The 21,984-nt window shown below is 46.5% G+C and overlaps 1 protein-coding gene across 9 annotated transcripts in view; it reads right to left on the bottom strand.

The window, feature by feature from the left end:
- Window positions 1-14,773, bottom strand: part of CD99L2 (CD99 molecule like 2) — a 140,792-nt gene extending 126,019 nt beyond the window's left edge. For all 9 annotated transcript variants that reach the window (XM_054251073.2, XM_054251072.2, XM_035288726.3 and 6 more), the window contains exon 1: window positions 14,642-14,773. In XM_054251073.2, the coding sequence (XP_054107048.2) occupies window positions 14,642-14,708 (67 nt within the window). In that variant the 5' untranslated portion in view covers window positions 14,709-14,773. The remainder of the gene's footprint in view (window positions 1-14,641) is intronic.
- Between the last annotated feature and the right edge of the window lie 7,211 nt (window positions 14,774-21,984).

The raw sequence follows: 21,984 nt of genomic DNA on the forward strand, positions 1-21,984 counted from the left end.
CCTCCTCCAGGGAAAAGACCAAGGCCATTGGGCAGGATGGCTGCATGTGCCCCTCAGTAACAAGAGTGCCCATTAACTGAGCACTGAGGTTTAGACCCTCTCTCTCCTGCGTCTCCCTCCCACCCTGTAACTGGAAATAATGTTCATCCAAATATTACGCACAAAGATATTTAATGAACTGTCATTTATAACAGCAAAGACCTAGAGTCAACCTAAATATTCATCAAAAATTATATTCAAGCTAGACATGTTGGCTCACTCCTATAATCCTTGCACTTTGAGAGGCCAAGGCAGGCTGATCACTTGAGGTCAGGAGTTTGAGACCAGCCTGGCCAACATGGTGAAACTCCATCTCTACTAAAAATACAATAATTAGCCAGCAACTGCTTGAATGCAGGAGGCGGAGGTTGCACTGAGCCAAGATCATGGCACTGCACTCTAGCCTGGGCAACAGAGCTAGATTCTAGCTCAAAAAAAAAATATATATATATACTAATGGCAGAATAGATCATTTGGACCAATCTTCCCATTACAAACAACCAAAATGGTTGATTCTAAAATATCATTTTAAAGGTTTAGAACTGACAAGTTTGTAAAAAGCAATCATGGACAAACTTTGACTTTGGTTTTGACAATCTTCCAAGGCAGGCAAAGGGGACTGAAGAGCAGGCCCATAGCCACTAAAGGAATGTAACAGGAAAATAAAAAGGAATGCAACAGAAAATTCTTCTCATATTAAGCTGGGACCCCAAAGCGTTACATCCTTTTGGCAAGGGCAACTCAGAAACAAACATGCCCCTCCCAAATTCGACTCCCAGAGGACTGCAAGAAAGGCTGCCTTGGTTTAAGGCAAAACAAAGTGAAAATGTTAGAAACTTTGTATAAGGTGGTCCCAGACTAATCAAATAAGGCACCTGACAAAAATCAAAAACAAATTCTTCTCTGGAAGAAGGCAAATTTACCCTAGACTTCAAAGATTCCCCAGATATATATTTCAATTACAATAAGTAGTACACAGCCAAAAAAATAAACACACCACCAAGCACACAAGGAAATAAAGAGTCAGGAGTGAGTATCAGTAGAAAAAGAATAAACAGGAAAATGAGCCAAAGACACCCAGGCAATTCATAAAGGAGGAAACCAAATTGGAAGATAAACATAGGAAAAGATGTTCAACCTCGTTGGTACCCAGAAAGATGCAAACGCAACCATAACAATAATACAAACAGCCCCAGTAGGCTAAATACCATAGGTGAGTCTGACAATACCAAGCATTGGTGAGGCTGGCACAACAGCAACTTTTCTACTCTGCTGGTAGGAATATAAATTTGTACAACCATTTTGGAAGATAGTTTACTATCACCTCATAAAACTGAAGTTTCAAATACTGCAAAACCCAGAAAATTCACTTCTAGTTATAGCCCTAGAGCAGCAATTTTCAAACTTTGTGGCTGGCTGGAAGACTCTTTATATATACTCAAAATTATTGAGGACCTCAAAGAGCTTTTATTTATATCAGGGACTACTATTGATATTTATCATATTAGAAATTAAAACAGGCATTTTTTAATCCGTAATACACAAGCATACATTCCATTATCCATCAGGGTCATGATACTGTGTGTCACATAGCCTCTGGAAAATGCTACTGTATATTTGTGAGAGGAGAATGCAAGAGGCAGGTGACATCCTAGTATTCATATACATAAGTAGTTGGGTTGGGCACAGTGTCTCACACCGGTAATCCCAGCAGTTTGGGAAGTCAAGGTGGCTGGATTGCTTGAGCTCAGGGTTCAAGACCAGCACGGGTAACATGGCAAAATCCCATCCCTACCAAAAAACACAAAAAATTAGCAAGGCATGCTGGCATGCACCTGTGATCCCAGGTACTCAGGAGGCTAAGTGGCGAGGATCAATCACTTGAGCCCAGGAGGTAGAGGTTGCAGTGAGCTGCACCACTGTACTCCAGCCTGGGCAACAGAGTGAGACCCCACCTCAATCAATCAATTAATCAATAAATAAATATAGTTGGACCTTGTAGACCCCTGAAGAAGTCTTATACACACCCCTCAAGGGTCCCCAGAGCAGTGTGAGAACCTCCGTCCTACAGAAATGTTGGATCATCTGCATAAGAATGCTCCTAGCAGCACTACTTAAAATGGCCCCAAACTGGAAATTACCCAAAGGTTCATTAATAAGAGAGTGAGTTAAAAAACAACTTGTGATACAGTCAAACAGTGGAATAATACATAGCAATGAAAACGAATGAACTACAGTGACACACAACGGATCAACAATAATGTTGGGGGAAAGACAAAACAGATTACACACAGTGTGATCTCATTTCTACAAGGCTAGAAAACAGGCAAAACAAAACTATATGATTTAGGGATGCATACGTGGCAGATTATAAAGTAAAGGGAGAAAATGATGGCACGAAAGTCAGGGTAGTGGCTACCTCTACAGGGAGCGAGGGGGCTGTGACCGGGAGGGGCACACAGGTGTCTGTACAAGTGTTGTCAACATTCCATTTCTCGCCCTGGTCTGTGGTGACACAGGTTTTCATTTTATACTTTTTTGTTAAAGTGCTCATATATGGCTGGGTATAGTGGCTCATGCCTGTAATCCCAGCACTTTGGGAGGCTGAGGCAGGAATATTGCTTGAGGCCAGGAGTTCAGACCATGCTGTGCAACACAGCGAGACTCCACCTCTCAAAAAAAAAAAAAAAGTTAACTATACACATAGGCTTTGCATGTTTTTCTATATCTGTTATATTTCACGATGCGAGGGAAAACAATATACAGTTTGATACCAATAATGTGAAATACATGTTTTAGCATAGAAAAAATTATTGACATACTGTATTCGAACATGCTAACACTGGTGATCCCTGGGTAACGAGGTTTGTGTTTTCTCTACACTTCACATTTCCCATGTTTACTACAAAGAGTACATATTACGCTTATAATTGTGTACACATTTGGTATGTCAGACTTTATTACAATTTTTGTAGCTTACTGGAGGGTATGTAATATTATCTTATTATAGTTTAATTTGCATCTCTTCGATTACTAATGAGGTTGATCGTTTTTTATATGTTTATTGTCCAATTTGGTTTCCACCTTTATGAACTGGTCAAATCTTTGGCTCATTTTGCTGTGTATTATTTTTCACTGGTTCGCAGAAAATCATTAAATGCATTAAAAAAGACAAGGTTGCCATCTAAAATGGAAACTAATAAGGGGGAACATAAAAGAGATGAGACGAGCCATCTGTGGAAACTATGCAGAAAATAACTAACTGCTACAGAGATTGGTGATGCATACGGTCTCACTAGGATGACCTGAAAACTCTTCAAGAAGTCTAAGGTGTGTTCCTAGAGTTGCCTGAGCTTAGAACTTGCCCTGTAGAGAAGGAAAAAATAGAACTGTCTGAGCTGATCCCAATGCACAAGACTGGCTATGATCTGATTTACCCCAACATGTCTGTCCCGGGCAATGTGACGATGACAGAAAACTTTAGTGACTCGTGAAGAATACTGAAAACTGAGCAATATTACAAAGAATATATAGTCACGTGGCCACACAGCAATATATTTCAGCCAAATGAGGGGGTGCACATACGATGGTGGTCCCATAAGATTACAACTGGGGCCCCAAATTCCTAGTTATTCTTATCGCTTAGTGACATTGTAGCCATCATAACATGTTAGCACAACACATTACCTATGTTTAGATGCACAAATGCTTGCCATTGTATTACAACTGCCTACAGTATTCAATATAGTCACATTGCTGTAGAGGCTTGCAGCCTAGGGGCATGTAGTAGGCTATACCATCTATGCTTATGTAAGTGCACTCCATGACGTTCACAAAATGAGATCAAATAATGACATTTCTCAGAACATCCCTCCATCATTAAGCAAGGCATGGCTGTATCTGTCTTTACAGTACTGGTTCTCAACAAGGGGTGATTCGCCATCCCCCATCCCCCAGAGGACACTGCGCAATGCCTGAAGTTATTTTTCATTGACAAGACTGGGAAGGGAAATACTACCTGCATCTAGTGGGCAGAAGCCAAGGATGCTTCTAAACATCCTCCAATGCATAGGAAACCCACCCCCACCCATTCCCTTGCAGAAAAATTATCTGGCCGCTGTGGTTGAGAAACTGTGCTCAATAGTCTCTATCTAGGAGAGTACTCAGGCCAGGCATCATGGCTCATGCCTATAATCCCAACACTTTGCAAGGCTGAGGCAGGAGGATCACATGAGTCAGTATTTTGAGATTACGCCTCTACCAAAAAAAAATTTAAAAAATAGCTGGACATGGTAGCACATGCTTGTAGTTCCAGCTACATAGGAGACTGAGGTAGGAGGATCCCCTGAGCTCAGGGTTTGAGGCAGCATTGAGCCATGATGGTGCCACAGTACTCTAGCTTGGGTGACAGAGTGAGACCCTGTCTCAGAAAAAAAAAAAAAAGGCTGGGCGTGGTGGCTCATGCCTGGAATCCCAACACTTTGGGAAGGCGAGGCAGATGGATCATCACCTGATGTCAGGAGTTTAAGACCAGGCTGGCAGTCTCTACTATTAATACAAAAATTAGCCAGGCATGGTGGCGCATGCCTGTAATCACAGCTACTCGGGAGGCCGAGGCAGAAGAATCACTTGAGCCCAGGAGGTGGAGGTTGCAGTGAGCCAAGATTGAGCCATTGTACTCCAGCCTGGGCAACAAAAGTGAAACTCCTCAAAAAATAAAATAAAATAAATAAAATAGAGAAGCTCAACCCTCAGGGACTCTTCTTCCAGGCGGTGAAGAAGGGCAAATCCCCAGGCTGTCCCACCTCAAGGGTTAATCCAAACTCCTTGAGATCTACACTCAGTAAGCTCCTTCAAGGGGCTGCACAGTAAGCACTGTGCTCTTGGAAGGAGGCCTCCCTCATGAAGAAAGCCTGTACAAATAAGGCCACTTGGAGCCCACAGAACATCAGTGATGAGGAACTCTCAGAAGCAGTTGATCCATCCGCCACTCAGAGAGAGAGAACCCACCGCTGACAACAGCAGCATGGCATCACATGCTGAAGAGGCACACACAGAGCTAGGCTACTAACCAGACACAAATATGCATTGTGGCGATTATTTCACAAAGAACTAGAGAGGTGAGAGAAGTCGGCATCACAATAGAGCTACAAGCAGTTTCCCTACTAGGAGAACTAGGAAACTCTCTAGGGAGGGAGCAACATTTCAGCAGGACACAGAAATCTGAGATTTGTGTGGCAGTTTTAAATCATGGCTAAGAATTCTTTGACACTCTTCCCTTAAGAGGTAGGATATATGTTCTCACTTTGAATCTATATTACTCTCAACTCACTTATAACCTATAGAATGCAATGAAAGTCACACTAATGACTTCTGAGGCCAAGTCATAAAAGGCCATGATCCAGGCATATACCCCAAAGAATTGAAAACCGCTGTTCAAACAAAGACTTGTGCATGAATGTTCACAGCAACACTATTCACAATAGCCAAAGGGTGGAAACAACCCAAATGTCCATCAGCTGATGGCTGGACAAGGAAAACATAGAATACTGTTCAACCATAACAAGAAACGGAGTACTGATCCACGCTACAACAGGGAGGAACCCAGTCACAAAAGGACAAATACTACCGGATTCCACTGCTATGAAATGTCCGGAATGGGCAAATTCAGAGACAGGAAGCAGATGAGTGGGTGCCAGGGGTTGGGCAGGGGGAATGGGAAGTGACTGCTTAGTGGGTTCAGGGTTTCCATATGGGGTGATGAAAACATTTTGGAACCAGATAATGGTGATGATCACACAAAACAATGTATTTAATGCCACTGAACTATGTGCTTTAAAATGGCTAAAAGGGTAAATTTTATGGGCATTTTACCACAATTGTTAAAAGGTTTCTTTAAAAGACCCATCTGCCTTCTACCTTGTCCACTGGAATACTCATGCTTACAACCTGAAGGGGCTATGCAAGAAGTTCAAATACAGTTGCCTTGCTGGAAGGAAGCCCATACCACAGAGAGGCCATGTGTCGGTGTCCCAGTGGACAACCCCAGCTGAGCCCATCCTTTATGACATGTGAATGAAAAAAACCTCCAGATGATCCTAGGCCCCAGCCATTTGAGTCTTCCTAGCTGAGATCCTAGACATAGTAGAGTAGAGACAGCCATCTCTGCTGCATTATCCTAATTCCCAACCTATGGAATCTAAGAGCATAGTAAAACAGTTGTTTCAAGCCACTAAATATGTGGAGGTTCGGCTGGGTGCAGTGGCTCACACCTGTAATCCCAGCACTTTGGGAGGCTGAGGCGGGCTGATCACCTGAGGTCAGGAGTTTGAGACCAGTCTGACCAATATGGTGAAACCCCATCTGCACTAAAAATACAAAAATTAGCCGGGTGTGGTGGCATGCACCTGTAGTCCCAGCTACTCAGGAGGCTGAGACACGAGAATTGCTTAAACCGGGGAAGCAAACGTTGCAAGGAGCCAAGATCATGCCACTGCACTCCAGCCTGGGTGACAGAGCGAGACTTCAACTCAAAAAAAAAAAAAAAAAAAAAAAAAAGAAAAATGTGAGGCGGTTCCTTATGCAGGAATAGGTGACTGGAACAACTTTCAACTTGGGAGAAAGGAGGCAAGTGTCTTCTTGGCAGATAGCAACAATGGAATCCTTGTGCATCTTTTAAGATACATGTGGCTATGTATGTTGCTTCCAGGTCTTTCTGGACTTTAATCTCCTTGAGGAGGTACATGCTTTACCCTGCTCTGTTTCACCCACAGTGCCCCCACATGGGTCCTGGCTGCTCATTCAGGATGAGGCCTGCTGCCCACCATCTACCCTTCAGATCCACTCTCTGTGCCCCAGGCCACTGACTGGTATGAGCTTCATCAAAGGGTTTCTTTGTTCTCTGGCCTCCTTGGGGTTAGCCCATGGGTTTCCTCAGTATCTCAAGAGTCATTCACATCTCAGTTGTTTTTTTTCCCACACTGCCATACCATCGAAAGAAATACTGAAAATAGTCCCACCATCCCAGCTGACGCTGCAATAAAAAAAAAAAGTAGAATGTCAAAATGAACTCCGCTGTGCCTGGGCACTATTTTGGTGTTAAAAAATTCCACACTGCAGTAATATTTCCTGTGGAGAGTATCGCCTCTAATTTAGAAAATAATCCCAAATAGAACCGCCTAACAATGACAGCTAGATGTCTTCTAGCCTCTCCTCTACACAGATGCTCACTGAACAGGGTGTCATATCTGCAGGATTCAACTACAGCAGTTTTCAAAGATATTTCTGCTATAAAGCTGCAGAACATTCTGACATCTTGTGAGAAGCCCGAAGTAGAAAACTAATCAAAACAAAGCTCAAAACTGATTGAAGTGGAGCTGTTCTGCCTATGGAGCAGCCATTCTTTCATTCCTTTACCTTCTTAATAAATGTGCTTTCAGGCCAGGAGCGGTGGCTCACACCTGTAATCCCAGCACTTTGGGAGGCCATAGCAGGTGGATCAACTGAGGTCAGGAGTTCGAGACCAGCCTGGCCAACATGGAGAAACCCCATCTCTACTAAAGATACAAAAATTAGCTGGCTGTGGTTGTGGCACCTGTAATCCCAGCTACTCAGAGGCCGAGGCAGGAGACTCACTTGAACCCAGGAGGCGGAGGTTGCAGTGAGCCAAGATTGTGCTATTGCACTCCAGCCTGGGTGACAAGAGCAACACTCCATCAGAAAAATAATAATATAAATAAACTTGCTTTCACAAAACAAACAAATGAAAACACTGGTTGAAGTGGGAGTGAAGGATTCAGGTGCACCCGTTCCTGTTTGGTCCTCTCCCGACACCCACGACACCCACCTTGAGGGAGAGAAAATCAACACAATGAACTGAAGCCATAGCACTGACAAGGGCAGCCAGGAGACAAATCAGAAACCCTGTGTCTGCTGGCCCCAGGCTGCATCCTGCTTCAAGTGTGGCCATCAGGACTGGAGGAGAAGGGTAGGAAAGGCCTCCGGAGACAGCCAGTGGCCCCCACTGCAGGTGGCCTGCAGCATAGGCCATGCTCCAAAGCAGAAGTGCAGGCTCCGATCACCTTGTAAAGCAGTTTGGAGCCAAATGCAAGCACCAGAAATCCAACTACCTTCCTGGGCCCTTGGAGATGCTTCTAAACATTCATTGCTGCACCAAAAACATCACTACAACCCATTTTTATGCACATTTATTTTAAAATACTGAACTTAGAACATTCTAGGGATTTATTTTAAAATGGTAAAACTGAACAATGTAAGGAAACATCACATACTAGTTTTTCAAAGAGGAAGAGGATACTAGTATGTAACTCTTAGCTTTTTATTTGCGTCATGTTTTGGCTATAACAAAATATACTGTATTCAACAGTTTAAAACAATACACGTTTATTATCTCACAGTTCTGGAGACCAAAGTCCAACCCAGGTCTCACTGGGCTAAACTCAACATGTGGGCAGGGCTGTGCTCCTTCTGGACGCTTTAGAGAAAAAATCTGTTCCCCTGCCTTTTCCAGCTTCTAGAGGCTGTGTGGTCCTTGGCTCTTGGTCCCTTCCTCCATCTTCAGAGCCAGTAATGGCTGGGCAAGTCCTTTGCATATGACATGGCTCTAACCCCCGACTTTTCTACCTCCCTCTTCTGTATTTAAAGGACCCAGGTGATTACATTGGGCCCACCTGGATAATCCGGGATAATATTATTTTAAGGTCAGCTAATTGGCAGCTTGAATTCCATCTGCTACCTTACTGAATTTCCCTTGCCATGGAGCCTAACATTCACAGGTTCCAAAGATCAGGACATGGACGTCTTTGGGGGCTCATTATTCTTCTTTCTGCCACAGCTTCCCACCCTGCGCCATGTGGAACACCTGCCTACATGAAAGCTTTTCCAGCCCATTCTTGATAAGTGTCTATGATGACGTTAAGCTTTTACACGCAAACCAACACTCACCAGTCAGTGGACCTAGCCTCAGGGAGGGCCTGGTTTGGACTAGGGGACAGGAACCCCTTGAGCCAGTCCTCTCAGGTACCCCAGAGCAGAAGAATAACATGCAAAGTACAAAATCTCAGAGCAGACACAATGCAGGAAAAGCAAAACACCAGGTGGGGAAAAGAACAGGACAGGAAAGTCGGTGTATCTGGAAGGTATCCCGAGTGCACAAGAACCAAGCCCAGCTCCTCCCAACACTCCCTTCAGAGCAGCCAAAATGAGCCTAATCAGCATCATCTCCACTGAAGGCAACTTCAGGCCCTTCCTCAATGCCTCTCATGCTGACTCTTGAATGGTTTCTGTGCATGTTTAAAAACAAACACACAAGGGCTGGGTGCGGTGGTTCACACCTATAATCCCAGCACTTTGGGAGGGTGAGGCAGGTGGATCGCCTGAGGTCAGGAGTTCAAGATCAGCCTGACCAACATGGTGAAACCCCGTCTCTCCTAAAAGTACAAAAAAATTAGCTGGGTATGGTGATGGGCTCCTGTAATTCCAGCTGAGACAGGAGAATTGCTTGACCCTGGGAGGTGGAGGTTGTAAGATTGCACCATTGCACTCCAGCCTGGGAGAAAGAGCAAGACTCTGCCTCAAACAAACGAACAAACACACACACACATTTGATTTACCCTGTGTCCAAAGTAATGGAAGGGATAGGGATGTGACCTGTGACAGCAAGGAAAAGGCTGAAAATCAGTCTAAGCAGGTGAGACTAACAGAGTCCCCAGACCTTCTGCCAGACCAGCGCAGCAGCTAACTCATGCCAACAACAGTGAGCCTGGAGCCATCCAGGAAAGGAACGTTCTCCCTGTCCCCATCACGCCACTTTTCCATGGACCATTCCTGAACTTGGGCAGGCAGGGTTAAGCATCTCTGGGCCAACCCTGCAGATGTCTTTGGGGCCATCTGGCTCAGCCTAATACCCCAAGTCAGCCCATGAGGCTTTTGCCTGGATCCCAGCCTGGCATCTCAGCACTGCCAGCACTTGGGGCCTACTTTGTTCTTACCCACTTCCTGAACCAAGCTGAAGAACCCTGAAAACAACCTCAAACCAGGGATAACATGTTGCTACTTCTGACATTTATTCTGCTTGGACTATACAGTGAATTTTTAAAAATGGCAATGTAATTCCTAACAATTCACCCTTTTAAAGTGTGCAAGTCAGTACATAGTGAATTTTTAAATGAAGATATAGCTTCCATACAACTCAGTCCTTCTTTTGTTTTGAGGCAGATTCTCACTCTGTTGCCCAGACTGGAGTGTAATGGCATGATCTCAGCTCACTGCAGCCTCTGCCTCCTGGATTCAAGCGATTCTTGTGCCTTAGCCTCCCAAGTAGCTGAGACACAGGTGTGTACTACTATGCTTGGATAATTTTTGTATTTTTAGTAGAGACAGGGTTTCGCCATGTTGGCCAGACTGGTATCAAACTCCTGACCTCAGGTGATCCACCTGCCTCGGCCTCCCAACATGCTGGTATTACAGGCATGAGCCACCACGCCCTGCCACAATTCAGCCTTTTAAAGTGTACAATTCATGGTTTTTAGTACATTCACATATTGTGCAATTATAACCTCTATCTAGTTCCAGAACAGTGTCATCATCCCAAACAGAAACCCCACGCCCATTAAACAGTCACTCCTCTCCCCCTTTATCCAAGCTGCTGGCAACCACTAAGCTACTTTCTGTCTCTATAGATTTGCCAACTCTGGACATTTTGTATAAAGGATGCCTTTCGAGGTTTGTATCATGTATTTTTAAAATATGGCTCGAAATGTCTGGCTCAGTTGGAGCCAGGTGCTGTGCTAAACACTTCATGCGTTTCTACTCATTTAATCCTAATACCCACCCCATGAGGTAGATAGTGTTGTTATCCCTACTTCACAGATGAGGAAACTGTGGCACTGAGCAGTTAGGCGAATTGGACAGTCATAGCAGCAATGGGCAGGTGCGCTTTAAAGCCTACACTCCATGTGTAAGCTGGACCTCTTTTAAAGGAGCAGGCACTTGGTGGCTTGCCAACATGCTCATCATGCTTATTCTTTTATTTTGTGTGTGGGGGTTTGTTTTTGTTTTTGAAACAGGGTTTCGCTCTGTCACCCAGGCTGAAGTGCAGTGGTGATACCTTGGCTCACTGCAACCTCTGCCTCCCAGGCTCAAGCAATCCACCCACCTCAGCCTCCCAAGCAGCTGAGACTACAGATGTACGCCATCATGCCTGGCTAATTTTTGTATTTTTGTTTGTTTGTTTGTTTTGTAGAGATGGGGCTCTTGTTATGTTGCCCAGGCTGGTCTCAAACTCCTGAGCTCAAGCAATCTGGCAGCCTCAGCCTCCCAAAGCACTGAGATTACAGGCATGAGCCACCGTGCCCGGCCCCTCCATCACGCTTACTCTTGACCACTTCTCACATTCCTATGACCTGCCTGATCCCTGAATGTATCTGTGTTCATGCCTTCTGTTCTGGTTATGCAGATAAACCTGAATTCAAATCCAGTTCAGCTACACGCGATCTTGGTTAAGTTCCTAAACCTCTCTGGGCCCCATATTTTTCATCTGAGAAGTGGGTTACCAACCAGTTACCTTTAGGACTATACGTAAAAGGGCCACTATGGACATCAAGAGGTGACATGGGTCACAGTGCCAACAGTTCAGAGTAAATGTGGCAAGGCACTGAGGGCCTGGTGTACAGAAGGGGTTCCAGAAATGAAGCTCCTATTAAGATTACTACCCATCCACATCACTGACAGTCTTCTCCTTGCTGCTCAAAAGAACAGCTTCCCATTTCTGGAGTCACATACAGGCAGCATACTGCCCTCAGAGGACTTTTTGGAAGTAGTAAAATACACAGCAGACTGAAAAGTCCTCTGTAATTGGAAGAAAGATAACTTGTTAACCGCCCTTTAAACTCCTGGGAGCCTATAGCCAGCCTCTGCTTGGTACTTGCGAGAGCCTGGAAGGATTTCTTAGATTACGCAGAGCTGCTTCTCCATGCTTTCTGAGATCTGCCAGGGTTTCTCAGTCACATCCCACTACTGAGGACCAGAACCAAGAATAAAGTCGCTCTCAGGAGGCCAACCCAAAATGCCACTCCAGGGCTCAAGGAGAGACAACTTGCTTTGTGTCTGTCCCTGTGACACAGCAGCTCTGAGACTGCCATGATCCCAGAGAAGACCGCCAATGCAAAAATATTACTATTTTTGAGACAGAGTTTCACTTTTGTTGCCCAGGTTGGAGTGCAATGGCAAAATCTTGCCTCACTGCAACCTCTGCCTCCTGGGTTTAAGGGATTCTCCTGCCTCAGCCTCCTGCATAGCTGGGATAACAGGCATGCATCACCATGCCCCGCTAATTTTGTATTTTTAGTAGAGATGGCATTTCTCCATGTTGGTCAGGGTGGTCTCAAACTCCTGACCTCAGGTGATCTGCCCACCTTGCCTCTGAAAGTGCTGGGATTACAGGTGTGAGCCACTGCACCTGACCGTAAAAATCTTATTATCTTAATTTGGACAAAAGATCCAGAAAACTGGGCCATTACCTTGAAACCAAAGCTTCTTCTGGTTTGGGTTTCTTAATTTAAATAACAATAAAAGATCCCTGGGTAGCGGTCTTATCTGGGTTGAATCTTGGCTGTATGTCTTCTGAGCTGTGTGACCAGGGTCCCCTCATTTTTCTGAAAGGCAGTGGTAACACCTAGCCTGCAAAATTGTCGAGGCAATTTAAAGCAATATATGTGAAGTGCCTGGCACACAGGAAGCACTCAGGAGATGGTAGCTGGCAGCAAGGCTGCAGATTTAAGCCTGGTCGCCTCAAAACACCTTTGTGATTGCCAGGCATCATATGGATGAGCAAACAGGTTGAGAGAACTCATTTTCCCATGGTCCCTAAGTGGCAGAAGTGGCTTAAAGGCAGTGACTGCGCAGTCAGACAAACCTTGGATCAAATCATAATTCTGGCAATCACTGTGTGACCTAGAGCAAGTTTCTTCACCTCTCTGTGCCTCTGTTTCCTCAACTGTAAAACAGTTGTACTGGTCCTGTCTCCTCTACCCCCTCTTAAACCAACAATTGCAATGTGTAAATCTGAAACCCAATCATTTCTACTCCCCACCTTGTCAATGTTCATATCATGTTGAAGACTTTCAGAACACAGCCTTGAAGGAAGTATCATTTTTCTAACTTTTTTTGTGCTACCACTTTCAAGATTTCCATGACATTAGATGCAAGTCAATCAAACGATCGTGTTTTCCCGCGAATGCACTATAGACAAAATAAAAATTTTATCCCCAAAGGGAAAATGGAAAAGAAAATTCAACAACTCTTTGCCCCTCTAGCTTTATTTTTCTCCACAGCACTGACAGTATTATATAGATTTCAGTGTTAGCTTATTGTCTGCCTGGACCAGGACACCAGCTCCATGAAGACAGTCTCAGTTTTGTTCACTGCTGCATCATAAGCTCCTAGAACAGAGCCTGGCACCTCTGTAGAATGTTAACTGGCTCCTCGTGAGTCAACTCCAGATGGGTTGCCCACATGAAAAACATTATTGCATCTTTTGCAAAAGTGGCTTGGCTAGTACCATACACTGTTTTTCAGTGTTCCTTTATGTGACATAAATCTTACTAGAACTCAGTACTAGGACAAAGTGTGTGTGTATGTGTGTGTGTGTGTCCCCTGAGCTCATATATTTTCCACCAGCTGGGTTAGCTTCTATTGTCGGAGCATAATTCATGTTCAATTACAGTGTTTCCCTTAATCCCTTTTTCTGATGGGGACATGGGATATAAATAAGTGTAAGAAGATTCTGTTGGTACATGTTTAAGACCCTATTTTTAACCACAGACTGCATTTATTCTAAGAAGATGCTTCTCAAACTTGAATGTGCCTGAGAATTACCCGCGGATCTAGTTGAAACGCAGAATCAGACTCAGTAGGTCAGGGGCGGGGCGTGAAATGCAGCAGTTCTTACAAGCTCCCAGGTGATGCCTATGCGGCTGGGCCCTGGACCACATTTTGAGTAGCAGAGGATCTAAGAAACTTGCTTCCTTGATTCAGCAGCATTCCACTCTCCTGTTCCTTGGCAAAGCATGACCGAAGTCTCAAAAACTGGAGTGGACAGCAGAAGCACCTAGGGAGCTGGTTAGACGTACACCTCGCTGACCCCCCCACACCCCAAGCCTGCTGTGATCCCGACGAAAGGGGTAGGAATCCACCTAGGAAGTTCCCCAGGTGCTTCTGCTGTCGGTGGCCTCGCAGCAAATTTCGAAAAAGACTGCTCTCTTCAAGGTTTTCTCAAAGGTGAACTCATGGGGACAGCTGTTGTCACCAGTGGTGACACCTGCTCGTTCAGGATTTTAGGAGGCCCATCCCGCTGTTTCCAGCCCAGCGTCAGGAGGGGTCCCACCCCTCGTCTCCGGCTACTCGGACGGGAGCGGAGTCAGCCCCCACGGACCCAGGGCTCTGACCCCCGCCGCTCCACCTCCCACAGCCCGGGCCGGTGGCAACCACCGCAGGCCCGCCAGGCGGGTACCGTGCCGCTCATGCGCAGAGCGACCCCCGGGCCCACAGGGCGGGGTCCCCGCGCGCCCCCCGCCCGCCTTACCTCTTTGGACCAGGGTGGCCAAGGAGAAAGCGAGGCAGACAAGGAACGCCGAGCGCCAGGCCACCATGGCTGGGAACAGGCAGAGGGCCCCGGAGGAGCACAGTTACCGCGAGAGCGCCCGAAGGGGAGGCTGAGGAGGAGCGAGAGGAGGAGCCCCGCCGCCTCTGCAGGGCCCCGCCCAAAGCCGGCGCGCGCGCGGCGCGGCTCGGGTCTAGAAGGGTGGAGGTCGGCCGCGCGCGAGCGCGGGCGCCTAGGGGCGCCCGGGCTGGGGTTAGGCCGGGGGGCGGGGCGAGGCTGCAGTGTCGGGGGCTGGGCCGCGGTCTGGAGGCGGGGCTCCGGGCGAGGGGCGTAGCCCGAGGGCACCCTGTGGGTAGGGAGGTCTGGGTTGGGCTGGGCTTGGCACGGTGGTAGCGCGCGGTCCGCAGACCCTGTCCCACCCGGGTCCTCGAGACCGCAGTCTCGGAGGTGGCCCTGCGGATCCGCAGCAGTGAGTCGCCAGTGTCGGGGAGCGGGAGGCGGCAGCGGCAGTGGGCGCCAATTTCCTCCCGGGTGACCTTGAGCAGGGCCCTTCCCCTTCTGGCCTTGGTGTTCTCCCGGTGAAGGGTTGTTCCCTCAGGGCCCCTCCAGCCACCGTCCAGCACGGAACCCCGCACTCTGTCCCCACTCGCAGTTCCCTGCAGGAGACCATAGTGGGACCCTGGCCGGAGACTGAAGAAAAGGGCCGTTTTCGTGGCTGGCTGCGGTCGGCAATTAGTGGCCCGTCCCGAGGAAATGAGGCCAGGGGCACCCGGGTGGGAGAGATGGCAGGATGGGGGCGGCCCGGAGCCGGAGCGCGGCGGGCTCTGGAGACTTGGGGTAGGGACTGGGTCAGCTATCCCGTGCCTTTGATGAATGCGCTGAAAGTGCAAGTTCACATCTGCAGGGTCGATCTGAAAAACCTGCTTGATAAGACCGACAAACGCGCTGCAGTCCTTTCTCATGAGCCCCGCAGACCGACCCGAAGAAATCAGATTCCCACAGTGTGCAGACCAGCAAAATGCCCGCTGCAGCCGTTGGTGGGAACGCTCCCAAGAATAGCCCCAGCTGCAACCAGCTCTTGAAGACAAAGAGGAAGCGCCGCTGTTCTCCGTAGTGGCGGCATGAGCCTGTCCCTGCCATTATGCGGCACCACCTGCCCAGGGCCACTACTACCACTTTGCCTCAGTATCTGTTCGGCAGCTTTCCTGTGCTCCCAACCCAGCCCTCACTGCCATAGGCACCCCCCCTCAATGGCTCCCGCCAACGCCTGAGCAACAGTGGGGGGCTGGGGTCTCACTGAGATGGAGCCCAAATCTCCCCTGTGGCTTACATCCATTGCCCTGAATCTCGGGGCTGCAGAAACAACAGCATATGAGGAGTCGGTCTTCCCATGTTCGGGGCATTAATTACTCTATGAATGGAACATTATTCCCTTCTAGCTGCAGAATTAACAAAAATAGCTGGTAGTTATTGACCACATACTATACACGTGGCAGATTCCACGCATTTTACCCTTAATTTTTATTCCTCACAATGCCTTATGTATCACCTGATAATTAACGAGGAAAAAGCAAAAAGGAGATTCCTTGAGGTTTGGGAGTTAGCCAGGTCTGCTGTCATGTCAAAGTGGGAGGGTACCACTTGGAACCCCAGCTGGTGAATGAATGGCTAAGAATGTGCTGTAGAGCCAGACTGGGTACAAATCCTGGCAAAACCCAACAAAGAGTGAAAACTGGACAGCCTGCACGCACTGACAGCGGGCAGGAAACATAACTGGTTAATCTAGTGACAGCTAAGGAAATACTGGCCACTGTGAGGTCAGAAGGTTACTGTCTTTTCCAGGCTGTGAACACTCCCCAACCTTTGCTACTAAGTCTAAGTGCCCTGAGTCATTTCATAGGCCCTGGTGGTACCATCTGTACCAGGAGGGCACGAGATTTTCTGGTCTCCAGGAGTCTCTCAGGATATGATGGGTAAACCCTGATGCATACACACTCATCTATACAGAGGAGGTGAGAAGAATATAACCTCTAAGTTTGAGGCCATGTCAGTCAATATGCAGTGGACAGTCACACTTTATTGGAACTCTAGCTGGTAAATGTTCAACAATGCTATATGCAGTAAGACTATCTTCTAGGTAAAGAGTAGTTCTCAAACTACACCCCATGTGCCAAATCGTACTCCCACCTATTTGTACAGCCTTCCTGCTAAAAGTAGTGCTTGCATTTTTAAGTGGTTGAAAAAAAAAAAAAAATCAAAAGAATGTTATGACATGGGAAAGTAATACAAAATGCAAATTTCAGGGTCCATGAAGTTTATGGTACAAAGCCACGCCCATTGGTTTCTGTATTCCCTATGGTGGCTTTTGTGCTACCACGGTGGAGTTAAACAGTTGTGATATACACCATGGGGCCCACAAAGCCTAAAATATTTACTGTCTAACCCTTTACAGAATAAGTTTGCTGACCTCCGTTCTAGCAGATTGAACCATGGCAAGCATGAATATTAGCAGGGGATGGTATAGGACCTTAAGAGTGTGCCCCTGTAAAGCACAAAATGAGCATAGATGACCTGCTCTGACACAGAAATAAGAACGAAAAGGAAAGTACAATGTTTATCATTGTCACCAAAAGATACCCCAAAATCGTTCCGTAATCAAAATATTGCAAATTTCCGAGATCAATTATCCTACCAGATACCCTTTGTAAAATAAGTTGTCTTGGTCCTAGTTTGTCTCTCAGTCTCTTGTAAGTTAGGCTAATGTGAGTTAGAGAGGGCTGATTTGCCTGCTAGACTGAAGACCTCCTGGGAACTCAGTGAACCTCTCAGACAGGTACTGCTACCCTGCTGAACTGCAATTGAACATGCAGTTGATTTGTGTACAGGAAATTGTACACTTAAAAATCACAATCTGAGTGCACCTACCAAACTTAGTTTATATTTCCCAGGAGAAAAAAAAAAGTTATTATAAAAGAAAATTTTTTTCAAAGCCATTATCTGTGCTTTCTGCCCCCACACATACATACGTACTCCCCTCTGCCAATGCACATGGGTTCTAGACCCACTCTTGCCCGAGCCTGCCTCATCTACACACCACTTCCTCATTCCCATCCTCTTGCTGCACCTAGTTCCTTCCTGAACTCCTCATACCCTGAAAACTGACACTCATGGGAAAACCATTTGACCTCATAAGATTCTCTCCTAAAAATGTCCACCTTTCCCAAGCTCTGGCCCAGGCAGAGAAGTGTGGCATGAACAAAGAGCCACCAGGGTAACCTGAGATAACAGGAGAGGCACACATACGGGGCTGGGTGGGTTTACACCAATTTCAGGTAAGTAGGATTATGTGGGCCAGCCAGGTATCCATGGGACTATGTGTTCCAAATTCCCCAAAGACTATACTTTCAAGAATCATTTCTATAGCACATTAGTAAAGAACGTTCTCTGAATGTGTAGAGCACAGAAAAATAAAAAACAATAATAAATTCCAAATCAGCTGTCTGGGTCCCTCGGTGGCCTTCCTCACCCGTGATCAAAATCAGCCTTGGAAGGGCCTTGCCACCACCCCCGCCACTGCTGAAGATTGCCCATCAGGAGAGCACCGCTGTCCATGCTGACAGCACCCCTTCCTGAATACCCGTCCCACCACAGATCCTTTGGGGCCAGAGCTGAGAGGGAGTCCACGTGGGAGTGAGGGACAAAGGCCTTGCCCCAACTTAAGGTCACCCTCTGTGCCCTGGGATCCAAAGCAGCTCTGCTGGTGCTCAGGGCTTCTTCTACCCTTCCACAGCCTTCGAGCTTAATCCCTCTAACCAAACCAGTTTGAGAGTCCTGGCTGGGTACAAAGAAACAGAACACCCTCCCTTCCCACCTCACTTCCCGACACGCAGGGCAATTTAGAGACAAAGACTTGATTACATCTCAGTGGGCATCCAAACAGCCCTAGCTGGCTTGGGGGAGGGGCGCACCGGGCTCTACAGCAATTTTCCCAAATGCCTGACCTCACAGTCAAGTTTCACCAGTCTCAGGAGAAACATGAAACATGAGGGTGTCGTGGAAAGTTTCCCCCCCCAAAGCTAGAGTATTGACCTTTATCTTGAAATCATGAACTTGTTTTGGTACACAAAAGTTCTTTTATTTCATGAAAAGATGGTAGTGTTTTGTTTAACATGCTTACTTTGCAAAATAAGAAGTTGGCAACCCCACCCGTCCCCAAACTAAAAAAAAAAAAGAGAGAGAGAGAAAGAAATCTACTCATTGGTGAAATTCACAAGTCTGGAAGCCACTGGCTATCCCAACAATATTCAGCCCACCCAGGCCCAGATGCGTAGGAATTTTTGGAACACACCCTATATGTAAACAGATGCCCTTGAAAATGCATTCTAAAACAATGTTCCCTCTGCTGTCTTTTGAGTTGCAGTCTCCTCCGCCTCTCCATAGCCTTCTTATTCTCTCCTCTCCCAGTGCACGGTCAAGGTAGAGATGACTCAAAGAAGTAATGGTTCGCCCTGCAAATAGCACGTTGTTATGCGAGAACTGCTGAAATGAGAGGACGCGCAACGCAAGGAATCGAGTTGGCTGGAACCAGGTCACACAGGACTTGTAGACCGGGTGAAGACTGGACTCCACTCAAAGGCAACCATGAACCTCCAGGAGTTTTAAGTGGGGATGGGGTGGTGCTGCTGGGTGATAAGATCAGATTGACATTCCATAGTTTCATTTCTACACGGAGTCTCAGGACTCTGTTGTACAGAACCCAAAAAATGCTCTAGGTGACGGAGCCATTAGAGTGAAAAGCTGGGGAGAATGGAGAAGAGACTGGGGTTGGGGAGCAGAGGGAGAAGGTAGTGCAGGAGTGCTGGGAATGCTTCCGCTGGGCGAGGCAGCATGGAGACTCTCCTGCTCTGCCTGCTTGTCCCAGAAACAGCCCAGCACAGTGCGTCAGGAGCAGCGGTTTCACAGACAGCAGGGTCATCTTCCACTACCGTGTTTCTGCAGAGCAACAACCCCTTAGAACCAGCACCACCGATCACTCCTGTCTTACATGCAGCCGAGTTGCTCACTCCCAAAGGGGACCCTCTGTAATGTAATGCAACCAATTTCAATGAGATACAAATCATGTGATCTTTTTGATTCCTGTTAGGATTCCCATTGGTGGTTTGAGGAATTTTCTTAACACACTAAGGACCACACGATGGTGATGATATTGGCAATAATGGCCATGGTGACTACGATCCGGAAAGAAAAGAAGACAATGCTGAAGGCCAGTGGGTCACGACTTCGTTTCAAGGCTCATTATCATGGGAAGGCATCCTCTTCCTTGAAAATCTAAATGCAGAACAGCCAGCCATCTTCAGGAAGCCTGTGCGTGCCAAGTCAGGCAGGGCAAAACCTTATACCTGCATGTTTTCCTAATGTGAGAGACTGTTCTGTAAATTTCTTTCTAGTGCTCAGTCAAGTTAATATGGAATTTGCATAAGCACTTGGCAAGAAATAACATATTTCTCTATAATATTTTTGGGGCAGTATTTTCTTCTCCAAATCCTGACCTCTGTGGGATCGGGACTTAACATTTGCCTCCCAAATGCAGAGTGGGGCTGTATTTGACTTACCCAGTCAGGGGACTCAAACCACAGAAACCAACATGTGGTTTCTTTGTATTGTCTTTTCATGTAATTGAAGCAGCCCGAGAAACCTCCCAGAAAATGTTACAGAACACAAATGTGGAATTTGGCGTCCAATTAACAGCAACAACATTTTGTTCAAAAATGACTTTTGCAGACACATTGCAATATACACAACAGAACTGTCCTTTCCTGTCCCCCAAACCACTCTGCTCCTCCCACAAGTGTTCCCCTGTCTTAGTAGATGTCACCACCAATCTCCCAGTTGCTAGGGCCTCAAACCTGGGAGGCAGCCTCGCACCCCTACTCTGGTCTCACCCACTCCATTACCAAATCCTGAGAACTCTGCCTCCTAAAGTCCTGGTGGTATATACTCATCCTTGCCCTGAATCATTACACAGCAGCCTCCTCCAGCCCTTATGTTTTTTTTTAACCCAGCAACCACAGGGAGCTTCTTAAAAAGTGTAGAAAGAAGAAAAGTTCCTCTTTAAAGTTTCCTTTCTTGTTAAAGAAAAAATCATAAGTGTGTTAATAACTCTTCGTTAAGCCCTATCCTATGCAGCTGTTAGACATGCCATGATTACAGGCACGTAGTACATTCTATGTCCTTGTACTTTCACCAAGATATCTGTGCTGGACGTGCTCACAGGCATGTCCCAGCTCATCATTGTTTTTACCTGTTTAGAAAAATTTTAAGTTATTAGCCCATCAGGTTTTAGTTTAAATTGTGAGCTCTGCCTCTAACTAATGGAGATCAGACACAGCAGTGAGGACAACCCCAGATGTGTAAGGAGTAAATATGCTTGCTCTTCTTTTATTCATTGTACTCTTGTGGCAACATGGCTAACAAGGGTCCCCCTTCCTGAAGTCCAGGAAGCAAAAATTGCATTGCTGAAAAATTCTTTGTCTGAGTGCTAATTTTTCTTTCCAGCACGGAGCATCTGTTTCCAACAAAAAGTAAATCATATCATGTTGTTCCTTGCTTAAAACCCTCCAGTCTCATGTCCCAGGCCCTCTGTCTCAATCACAGTAAATTCAAATATCTGTTCATGGTCTACACAGCCCCACGTGATCTGATCCCACCCGGCCTCCCTACCTAACTCCTCAACTCATTCCAGCTGCCCCTCTGTACCTTCCCAACCGTCACCTCCCTGACCCCACCATTCCACCTGTCTGGAATAACTTGCCCTCCTTCCCTCAGTTTATCCCTCAGGCCATAAAAGGACATACTGTTCCCAGCCTAGGGAGTGCTCAGGATCCATTCCTTCTACTCCCATAGCCCCTATGCTGAGTCTACCTTAACGCTGAGCTTTGAATCCAGATTTGAGTTCAACTTGATTTGCAATTTGCTGTCTCCTCACACTGATCCTGTTTCTCAACCCTACCAGCATGACAGAATCTTTGAGGAAGCCTTTTTTTTCCCCCTTTAAATTGAGGTAAAATTCATATAACATAAAATTAACCCTTTAAAAGTGTACAAATGTAGTGGCATTTACTACATTTACAACATTGTGCAACTATCACCTCCATCTAGTTCCAGAACATTTCATCACCCCAAAAGGAAATCCCAGACCCACTAAGCAGTTAATCCCCTTAGCCCTCTGCCAGCCACTGGCAACCACTAATCTTCCTGTCTTTATGGATTTGTATAAATGGAACCATATAATATGTAGCGTTTTGAGTCTGGCTTCTTTCACCGAG

The sequence above is a fragment of the Callithrix jacchus genome, chromosome X (genome assembly GCF_049354715.1).
Source record: "Callithrix jacchus isolate 240 chromosome X, calJac240_pri, whole genome shotgun sequence".
In the NCBI taxonomy this organism is placed as follows: Eukaryota; Metazoa; Chordata; class Mammalia; order Primates; family Cebidae; genus Callithrix; species Callithrix jacchus.